Here is an 11,675-nt window from a genome sequence, read left to right on the forward strand (position 1 = left end):
CTCTTGCCACCATCAGCAGTGCTCCAAGGGAGCTGGCCACAGGTTGGGGGTGTATGTGGCTGAGGTGTGTGGAATGCTGGGGTGCCCGTGGGCCAGTTGGGGGGATCTGCAGGTGAGGATGCCCCAGTGGCTCACTGACAGGCTTCCTAATAGTCTGTGAAGCAGTTAGACCCATATTCCTTTGATGCCACCTAAGAGCCCTGGCTGCTGTTCTGTCAGCCACCTCCTGTCTCCCAGTCATGCAGCACACCTCAGTATTCTGGATGTGAGAAAGACGTAGGTCTTTTTGGCAGCACCCTTCACAGTTGGAGGAACTGGGTGCCTACTCACTTGCTCTCACTTTGCCCCATGGGAGAATCTCAGGCTGAGAAGGTCTCTCTTGCCACCTTGGGGGAGGAGTGATTCAGGTAAAGTGAAACTGTTCCTCTTACCCTCTTCAATGCATCCAATCTTGGATATTTTTTTTTGCTCTAACAGTTTGCTAGAATTTCTCCACTGGACTCCTGGACTTCCACAAAGGTCCTCCTGTCTGTAGGTGATTGTCTAAATTGGCGTTATTTGGGTGGAAGACAGGAGAAAATTCTTATTCTGTCATGTTGATGACGTCACTCCATACACCCCCATGGACATGCATCCTGGTCTGTCTTGTCTTTGTTCTCCTCTCTCAGCTGGGCACTGACACATCTTTGTCCCCTTATCTCCCACATACATTTTAGAATCAGCTTGTCAAGTTTCTCAAAAAATCTTCTTTGGATTTTGTTTGGAATTGCATTTCATGCACAGACCAATATTGAGAGAACTAACATTTTTAGGATATTGTCTTCCAATCATTAACATAGTTGTTGTCTTCATTTATTTAGTTCTTATTTTTAAATAACATTTTAAAATGTTTTCTATAAAAGCCTTAAGAGGTGAACTCTTGAGCAAGGTGAAGCGTGAAACCGTAGGCAGTTACTGGTGTCTGTTTACCCAAGGCACAATAACACTATTTCAGGCATTTCACAGTATTTAGGGAAGTCAGTACAAAGATCAAAAGACTGAGAAGTTCAACTTGTCCTCCAGGATGTTTTTATGTACATATGCAATATTTGTAAGAAAAAACACTGTAAAGAATAGAGTAACTGATAATGGACACTCACCCCAGCTTTAATGTAAATAGGAGAAAATATCCAACCAAGAACACAGAGAAAAAGTGGAGCCTGAAATCAAGAAGAACAACAAATACATCAGGGTCCCATCTAGCCCAAGCTCTTAAATGAGATGCAAGCTCAGTTACTATCTGTTTTGAGCTGAACAAATGTATCACTCCTGGGGACCTTACAAATAACAGTCCAAGCAGACACCCTCCAGTACAACCTAACTTAGAGGCACTTGATCTTTGCTAATAAAAAGGTGTATTCTTAATTTTGGGGGATTAACTGAGCCAATTTTTAAGGTATTTGTTTTTAACTTATTGTTTGCCTACTTCCGGGTAGGAGTGAAGGTCTCTTATAATTAAATATAAAAGACAGCGAAAAAAAGAGAAAAATTAGAAACCATTCAGAGAAATGGGAGAGAAACTACACCAAAATTTCACACAAGTTAATGAAATTAAGTAATAAACTTGGCTCTGGCTTTCTTTACAACAAAGGGGTAGGTAAGTTGAATACAGGAAGGAGATGCTAGTAAATTCTGAGAGGTAAATGATGGTATAGACCAGGGCTGCTTCTTAGATTTGGAAGTGACTCCGCTAGAAGTATTCTTTATTTTTGTAGTCTACATGTAGAAAAATGAGACTCAGAAAGTAGGGAGCTTCCTGATTTACCCAAAAATAAGCCAGATGATTTATATAGAGATAGGTTAACTAACCCAAGACCTATAAATACACTTATAATTTAGGTGAACAAATTTTATGTCCTATAACAAATATACTCCACAGATTACATAAGTAATGCATTTTATAAGTTTTATAGCTGAGACCTAGTATTCCTAGAAGACCAATTAGGAGTTTTGTAGTAACTAGTTGAATATCTCAAAAAGCTCAGTTGAGCCCCATCTCAATATATATTGCAAATATATATACACAAACATATACACACACACAAACATATATATATCTGTATGTCTACATATTCACACATTCACATACACAGAAATGCATATAAATATATACATTAATATGATCTTTTCCCTACCTGACTAGCCTCCTAACAGTTCTTTGATCACTGTATTCCTACGGTCCTTGAAACATAAACATTCTCTATCTCTTCGTTAATTTACTAAGGATGAAAACTAGCACAATCTTTCTGAGAGATCAAAAAGTTAGTTCCTTTCTTGCATGACTTCTCAAGAAGTCTTTAATATTTACTCAAGCTTGAAAGTAAGTTTTTATGTTTATGAACTTGATTTGGACAATGATAAAGGTGAAGGTTAGCTGCTGCAAAAGGTATTACTTACATTCCACTCAAAGGCCCCAACAGCAATCCCCGACATAGCTCCTTTCCTAGCCAGGCTCATTAAGCGGCCACTGCCCATATTTGCGGCAAAAAGAGAAGCCCCTATCTGAAAATCAAAAGCCAATTACACATCCAACTCCAAGAATTAATTTTCACAAGTGTAAACTCAAATCAACTTTTAAATTTTCTCAAAAGCGATTATTCCCTGCACAGAATTCTCATTCGTGCTTCTTCTGTATGAACTCTAACCACAAATTATAAGACAAAAAGAGGGAGAAAGTGAAAAAAGTAGGACAGGCATTCCCATGTTGTTGGCCTCCACATGCTCCACTGACTTACTTGCATTTCTCTAATGCAGAAATATTGGCAGGAACGTAATTTCATCATCATTTGAAATACGTTAAAAATATTAACATCTGATTATCTATAAGGGATTGGTTAAAATACTAAGGTACATGAGTAATATGATGAAATACAATGCAGCATACAGAAAGAATAAAGGAGCTCTACTAAGTGATAAAAAGAAGGTAAACAATATGTATAATATAATCTCATTGAAATTTTACGTGTGCCTGTTACACTTGTGCCCATATGTTTATATATACATGCGAGTGATTCTGGCAGTATATACTTCTGGGGACTGGAATTACGGTTACAGAGATGGAACGGGGAGAACATTTCAAGTTCTATACTTCGACTGTAATTTTTTTTTTTTTACAACCAACATCTGTTACTTTCAAAATAAAAAATCCCAGAGGCATTTAAAATGAACAAATCCCTCCTAAACCAATAACAGCTTTTTAACTGCGTAGAGACAGCCACTCCACCCAAAATCAAAATCCAACTATTATGCTGTTGACATAAGACACACTTAAAACCAAATTAACAAGAGAGGCTAAAAATAACAAAGCCTTTTAGGTAAAAACAAACAAACAAAACCCAGCATTGACAATATTAACATAAGATAGAGTAGCATTCAAGATGAAAAGCATTAAACAAGACAGAGTTTTTTTTTTAATAACTATAAAAGGTAAAATGCACTAATATTGACATAGTTGAGAGCACACACGCACCAACATCTTAGCAGTGACAAATATAAGGGAAAAAAAATTTTAGAAGAGGCACATAAGTACTCAAGTAACAGTAGTTATTTTCACTATTAGGAATGTTTGCTATATTTATCATAATAATGAAATATTATATACAGTCTAAATTACCCAATAATATGGTACATAAATGGTGGAATGTCCATATGATATAATACTATGCAACTGCATATAAATATAAAATATCTATATCTACTTATCCATGTTTATATAGACCTAGGAAGACATTGGTACATTATTAAAAAAAGGTAGGTTAAAAAGTTACTGCTCATTAATTCAATAAGTTTTAATAAATGCCCATTACCAAGTATGTGCCACTCACTGTTCTGGCAGTAGGGATATATTAGTGAGTGAAACAGACAAAAATCCCTGCCCTCATGAAGCTAACATTCTTTTGGGAAGAAGAGAATAAATAAAATAAATTAAAGGATTATTTTATAGCTTCATAGACAGTACTACAGAGAAAAAGAAAGGAGGAAAAGTAGATAGTATGTGCTGAGCAACTGAGAGGTCAGAGTAGACTGAGAAGAGAGCTGAGGAATACAAGAGGTGAGGGAGCAAGCCATGGGCATCCCTGAGGAGAGTGCTCCAGCTGGAGGGAGCAGCAGGGGCAAAGGCAAAGGCCCTGGGGCAGAAGCACAGCTGGATTGTTCAAGGACACTGCCTAGAGCTGGGGACAGGTGTCCTGAGAGGTCCAGTCAGAGAGATAAGGAGGTACAGATCACCTGTGGCCTAATATAGGCCATTATAAGCAGCTGGGTTTTTGTTTTGGGTGACATGGGAGCCCCCAGAGGGTTTTAAGCAGAAAAGTGACATGGTCTGACTTGAGTTTTAATAGGCTCCCTTTAGCTGCTTTGTTGAGACTGGATATAGAGGAGCAAAGGCAGAAGGAGGGAGCCCAGAACAGAGGCTGTTATAAATAATCCAGGTGAGAGATGATGGCAGCATGGGCCTGGAGGCAGAGTTGATGAGAAGTGGTCAGATTCCAAATATATTTTTTAGACCGAGCCACAGGATTTCCTGATGGACTGGATGCTGAGTGTGAGAGAGAACAAAGAGTCTAACATGACTCCATGGTTGTCAACCTGAGCAACCAGAAGGATGGAGCTGCTCTTCAGGAGACGGGGAAGATGGCAGGAGGGGCAGCTTTGCAGAGAAAGTCCAGAGCTCTCTTCTGGACTCGTTCAGTTCGAGATACCTGACAGACCTCTCAAGCACAGGCATCAAACAGGCAGTAGATACACCAGTCCAGAGTCCAGGGAGAGACCTGGGAGTCATTAGCACATAACTGGTATTTAATGCCATGAGACTAGACGAGGTTGCCAAGTTTGTGGGTGTAACTGGAGATGAGAGGTCACGCGCTGGCCCTGGGGAGCTCCAGCATTAGGAAGCCAGGGACATGGGGGAGAACTGGCCAGGGAGACTGTGCATGAGTGGCTGGTGAGCAGCAAGAAAGGAAAGCCAGGCGACGAAATGGGGAGGGAAGGAGGACTGAGAGTTTCAGAGTCTCACCACTGCCAAGCCAGGTAAGAGGAGGACTGAGAACTGACCATAGGAATAAGCCAGTACAACAAAAAAGAAAGAAAGAAGGAAAGACAAGAACACGCCTCTGGTGGGCCCTGCTAACAAGAGGAATTGATACCCATCAGGTGTCTGCTGATTGAATTAAAATACAAAAGAAAAAGGGAAGTTGGAGTGGCAAAATTATTCTTCCATTATAAATGCCTTTAATAATACCATAATATATTTTGTTCATTAAGCAAGAATCTCAATAATGAAAAAGAAGTCATAGTAAAGAAATTAATAAATCATAACATATACAAACATCGGAAGGTCAAAGCATGTTAATGTCTTCTGAAAATCACTACAAGTGTCACAGTTATACAGTGGAACGTGAGGAGCAGACTACCATTTTTCTGGGTACAGAAAACATGACTTCAAGGCCAAGCGTGGCTCAGGCAAAAGACTGGGGGCCTCCCAGCCCAGGGAGAGATCGTGCCACTAGAATCCTTTGCTGAAAAATAAACTAAGGTAGGTGGCCCACTGCAAATATTTCTTTGCCACATTCAATGTGTTTCTAAACCAGGTTTACAAAAAAAGAAGATTCAAATATAATTCAGAGATTTAACACCAGGAAAATCTCCCCAAATCTCCCAGCTAAGCAAGGCAAAGCCATCTCTGTCAGGTTGTTGGATCCGCCACTTGAGTGCACTTCCCTCTTCCCTTTGAATAAAGGCACCTCCTCCTCCCCAGACAAGACTTCTCTCTATGAAGCATCACCCCAATGTGGAAAACCAAATCCTTGCCATAAGACTGGTTAACATTTGAGGACAAAGAATACATCAGTGAACAAGGGCCTGCTTCTTGCACAATTCTCTAAGTGTACCTTACATTCCTGTGTGCGAAAGGTATGTATATGTTTACACAGTAAGTTACAAAGCTGCCCTGGCTCAGGCTTGGCTCGGGTCCTTAGACTCTGGGCCCTGCTGGGACCCGACATCCTCCTCCTCCCTGGGGCACCTCCACTCACCCCATCATGGATACTGGGCCATGGGGGGGCAGCTGCCTCCACTGCTGTGGGGGCTTGGAGGCATTCCTCTTGGACAGAATCACTTTGTACAATGAATAATTATTTAACATATAAACAACAAAAATGTTTCTAGCCCTTCTACCCCACCTCCCTCCATCCAGCATCAAGCGGTTCCACACCTCCATGCTTTGGCATATGCTGTTCCCTCTGCCTGGAATGCCCTCACACTCTACCTGGCAAACACTTACTCCATCTCCAAATCCTGCTCAAACAACCCCACTGTGAGCCCTTTCCTGTCTTTCCACACTACATACCCAGCAAGCTTCAGTTTGCCTTTCATCCATACCCGGCCCATGCGCCTCCTAAGAGACTTACTGCACGCACTGCACTGTAATTTGCTGGATGCACGTCTAACTTCCAATCTAGATTGTGCACTTCCAGAAGGCAGGACTGTCTATTTGCTACCTATGTCCTGGAACCTGGAATGATGCCTTGTACATACCAGGCACCTAATAAATGGTTACTGACCTAAACTGAGTTAAATGGAGACATTTAGGTAAGAAACTACTTAAGACTTAAGGAATTACTAAGGAAACGACTTTGCTGAGTCAACAACTTCAAATTATTTTGGGTATAAGACATCTAAATTAAAGTAATAAACAAGTTAACAGGCAGCCCCTAAGGTGGACCGTCACAGGCAAGACTTACTCACCGGCAACCACGCTAGCTTTCGGCCAGCCAGGAAGAAGTCTTCTACTGTCCCACGACCGCTTGACACTAGAGCCTTCAAACACACAGACAACAACAAAACAATGTAATACAAGCAACCAAACTGCTCTAAAGACACAGGTCTCTCAAACGATGACCTTCAGTTATGGGTAAATGTCTTTAGTAGAGATCCCCAAATCCATTCGCAGCTTCTTTCTCTTTAGGAAGAGAAGTGCTGACCCTCTGAGTTGGAGGAGGGCTCACGGCTGCCTCGCTGGAGGCTCCAGTCTCCTCCAGCTATGAGACTGCAGGAGCATATCCACTTCTCTACACTCTTGTGAAAATAATACTGCTTTATTTTTTTTCCAAGTAGTTAACCAGTGCCATAGTTTCTGGCACAGTCTGGGAGATCAATGGTTTCGTGAATGTATGGATCAATCAGGAATGGCAAATCTGAACATGTGCTTAGCTTGTTCCAGGAGTGCAGCCAGGGTGCCATCACTATGGTGTCCTTCTAACACAGCCGAGTCCTCTCTACTCAGGGTCCCAGCTCTGATTACCAGACTCTGGTGTGCTCAAGAGACAATACTGGGGATTTCCTGGGTTGCTTAGGACTAGCATGACCCAAGGATGAGAGTTAGTTGACAGAAATGTGTTTCTGTGGGAAGAGTGAACTTACCGCTGCCATTTGAGGTATCTGTGTTATAATGGGGTCCCCTCACATCATAAAGCCTTAAACCAAAGAAACAACTCTCTAAATCAGACATGTTAAGTTAGTCTCATTTCATTCATTCATTAAATATTTATCAAGGGCCTGCTATGTGCAGAGCCCACCTTTCTAAGTAAAGTATCAGTGATATGAAGGTAGAGTGCATGAGAACTTTTAAAAGGAATGTACAAACTGTTCTAAGATGAATAAAATCATCCTCTCTTTCTATTAAAGAAAGAACCAGGCGAGAAGAGGAGGAGATCCCGGGAAGAAGGTGGCTTAAGCACACGTCCTTGCCTCTTCCTTCTTCTTTGCTCTCCTTCTGGAATAATACAACCACTATGGCAGCCAGGGTGGTGGGGCAGAGGATACATCCAACACTTTCTCCAAGATCTCTGGGCTGAGACTCATAACAGAGAAAACAAACAATAAAAAGTGTAAGTTTTTCCCCCCTTAACATCCTGTGAGAGCCAAGGCACCAGCAACAAAGACTAAGATGTCCCCGTGGGCGCTCAGCAGACAGAAGCTGATGCACGCTTTCAGAAAGGAGGCCCATCTGTGCAACTGCGGGCAAGCGGGTTCAGCAAGGAAAGGGTGGTTGGTTTAATGACTGGAAGAAAACAAAGTTAGATCCTCCATCACATCGTATATGAGTAAATTCAGATGTTCTAGAGATTTAAATATTTTTTAAAAACTTGTAAAATATTAGAAGAAAATATTTGTATAACCCTGCGGTTGGGGGGTACTTTCCTAAATAAGCCAAGAAATCTAGAACATGTAAAGGAAAAGCAAGAGAGTTGACTTCTTCAAAGTGATCAAAATTCAAATGACAAAAAGACACCACTAGCAGAGTCTAGACCACTAGTTCTCATCCACGGTGATTTCTGCCCTATCCCCAGGGAACATCTGGCAACGTCCGGAGACATTTTTGGTTGTGAATGGGTAAGGATGAGGGATATTTCTAAGCATCCTAGAATGCAGAGGACAGACCCCCACAACAAGGAAGTATCTGGTCTTAAATGTTAGTAGTGCTGAGGTTGAGAAACACTGGCCTAGACATATGATAGTTTGGGGAAAAGATTAGCAATTCAAATGATAGACAAGTTGATAAAAGCAAAGTCAAATAACCCAATTCAAAAATGGGCAAATAAACAGAAGAGGAAATTCAACGGACAGTAAACTCATGAAAAGATGCTCAACCTCACCAGGAGTCCAGGGAGTGTAAAACAAAGCTACAATGAGATACCCCTCTTCACCCGTCAGCCTGGCAAACAACAACAGAAACCTAGTACGGCTGGGAAGGGAAGGGCTGGGGGAAAAGAGCACGCCCATAGGCTGCTTATGAGAAATGCAAATCTCAGCCAGCCTTGGGGATTGCCGTTTAGAAATATCTACTAAAATCTCAAGTAAACACACCCTTCTGACCCAGCGATTCCAACTTCAGCAATCCATGCCACACAGATTCAAAGCACCAACACATTAAAAAACCTCCCAAACCCAACAACCTGGCAACAATCTGAATGTCAATTAGCGGGGAAGAGATGAATAGTACACATTTGTATGATTATTATGCAGCTAATAAAAACATGGGCTAGATCTCGATCTAGTGACCTGCAGGACTCTCCATCACTTAGTAAACAAAAAAAGCAACCTGCAGAGTAATGTGTATGATATGATCACATTTTTTGTAAAGACAAAACACAAAAACTCTACATATATGTCTGTATGTTTGCATAAGCACCAAGAAAGGAGAGGAAGCACACACAGCCCATGGTTATCTCAGAGAGACAGGAAAGGATGGGGGAAGAAGAGTAAACTTATTCTCTAAATATTTATGCATCTTTTCACTTCTTACAGTGAGCATGTAAAACTTTTGTAATTAAAAACGATATACGACTTTTTAAAAGAACCAGTGGAAAGATGATAATATAAAGAAGGAAAATATCAAAGCATTCTGGAGAACCGTGCATGTTTTAAGGTTCCCAGAAGAACAGAAAGAACAGAGGCTGCCTTTGGAAGTGGCCAGACGGCTTACTAGTCCTCTGACCTTGGCCAGACTTAGGCTCCAACCGGGCCTGGAAGAAAGCTGGGTGGGGGCTTCCTAATAACAGCACTGGGGGAAGGATCCCTAAACAAGGACTCACTACCCAGAGCCCCTGCCTGGGCCACCTAGAAGAAGGTTTCTCATAACTGAGACCAATTTAAAAAACCAGAGGTTTGAATGATCTGGATAAATACCTCAGATTTCTCCTTTACATTTGGAATAAAGGGCCTGTATTTTCTCTTCTGGTACAAAATTCTCTCAATGAGATGGACTGATGTCTCCATTACTCTACCTGCCCACTAGTAGCCTAATGATTCACTGTAAGCCCTCAAAAGTGTGTCCAATGATCGTACTTGGAAGGGCCAGATTCTGCACAGTAAGATCCTGCTGGTGACCTGGTGAAGCACCCCAAGGTAAAGGTCATATGAGCATGAAAGTTTCAGCTGGGTGGGGGTTGTCCAGTATGAAACCTCTCCCACTGGTCAGCAGATGGTGGCACTGTTGCCAGATAGTGCTTGGTGAGGCAGGCCAGGCAGAGGCCTCCGACAGTTAACAGCTTAGCCCAGGAGGGATGCCATGACAGCAGCCGAAGCCTTCATACTCACCTGACCTCTCACTGCAAGACAGGCAGGCTCCTTCCAGGCAGAGTCTGGCCCTGGGTGGCATGTTTAAGAGACACCTTTTTGAGTACTTACATGCTAAGCTCTAGCGGGCGGATGGAAGTAAAGGAGACACAGTCTCCACCCTACTAAGAGAATCTCATACCAGAAAAGAAAATAGAAGCCTTTTATTCAAATTTAACGGAATGCTTAGAGCCCTAAGTTACATGTGAACTTTGAGGTCTGGCTAGCAAGGCAAAGTGCTTAAGCTCAGGAGTCAGCTGAGGCAGCTTTAGGTTGGAATCTGAACTCCATCACTCCCTGGCTGTTACTTAACCTCTTTGAGCCTCAGTGCCTTCACCTGTGAAACTGGAGAAGTAATAGCACTTTGTTCACAGCATGGCTGTGAGGATGCCATGCACTTAGAGCGCTCAGCACACACCTAGCACTCCGGCGCCTAATCATCGGCAGCTGCCATTATTAGCACCACATCATGGTGATCACAACGACTCTTTATTACATACCGCTTCGGTTCAAGGCAGCGGCGCAGGGGGATCTGACCTGCTCCTTCATTTGGGGGTGGGGAGGGGACGTGGGGCTGCCCAGCATGGCTCCGCTATCGAGGGTGCGCACTTAGTCTTGCATGGAAGGGTGGGGAGTAACCAGGCAACGGGAGGGTGGGGAGGTCTCTGCTGAGGGCTCTGCACAGGCAGGGGCGGGATGAGAGGGTGGTGGGGGGCAGCAAGGTGGGGACAGGGTGACAAGCAGGGAGGGTCGAACCAAGCGTGGCGTCCGGGTCCTGTCCTCCCCTCCGGGCCCCACGTACCCTCAGCCCGACGCCCAAGACCAGCAAGAGGTACAAAACCAGCACTAGGATGTCCAGGACACTGTCGACGCCAGAGCCCAAGACACTCCAGTTCGAGGCGACACCGTGCCAAAGAAAGCTCATGGCGGCGCTTGCGCCAGGCCGGCAACGCGGACGTCCGCGGAGGCCGCAACGGCTTTGGCTGCGATTCGGCCTTGGGCTTCGGCTCCGCCGCCGGAGGGCATCCCGGGAAGGGCCGCGGTGCAGCCTGAGAGTTCCCGGCGGGCCCCGCGGCCCAGCGCGGCCTAATTCCCGCGAGGTCACGAAGACCTGCTTCCTCACGCTCCGTTTAGCGAGAAAGCGGAAAGCCGCTTTCCCTGCCACTCCGGGCGCAAGGCTCTCCCGTGTTTGCTGCGCTCGCTTTCTCCTGCGCTGAGAGTTGGGGGCGGATGGGGCTAGCGTGGGGCCACCGAGGCGGGATGGGTAAAGGTGTGTCTTGGAGCCATGTTGGAGCCTGGGGCAAAAGGAGAAGCTGGTCATACTGTTCCTGTCGTTATTTACAATTTTGATACTGTGTTCAGTGTGCACTTGGGGCGTTAATTTGGATTTATTAGAATATTATTTATCCTGAGTCCTGAATCTTTTGGTAAGCCCTTAAATTTTGACCAAGGAAAGTGCCTCATTCGCCTCACCCTCATCATGACTTTGATGCACCACCTGATCCCCGAGGGTCCTCAGC

General features: G+C 43.7%; 1 protein-coding gene across 1 annotated transcript in view; it reads right to left on the reverse strand.

Moving 5' to 3' along the window:
* The window catches only part of LOC106847137 (sodium/glucose cotransporter 1-like), a 64,926-nt gene extending 62,397 nt beyond the window's left edge, over nucleotides 1-2,529 (reverse strand). Inside the window, exons 1-2 of the mRNA XM_070516602.1 lie at nucleotides 2,437-2,529; nucleotides 1,140-1,199 (exon numbers count right to left, since the gene is read on the reverse strand). Coding sequence (XP_070372703.1) covers nucleotides 1,140-1,199; nucleotides 2,437-2,514 — 138 coding nt within the window. The 5' untranslated portion in view covers nucleotides 2,515-2,529. The remainder of the gene's footprint in view (nucleotides 1-1,139; nucleotides 1,200-2,436) is intronic.
* Nucleotides 2,530-11,675: the final 9,146 nt, after the last annotated feature.

This window comes from Equus asinus, chromosome 8 (genome assembly GCF_041296235.1).
Source record: "Equus asinus isolate D_3611 breed Donkey chromosome 8, EquAss-T2T_v2, whole genome shotgun sequence".
Taxonomy (NCBI): domain Eukaryota; kingdom Metazoa; phylum Chordata; class Mammalia; order Perissodactyla; family Equidae; genus Equus; species Equus asinus.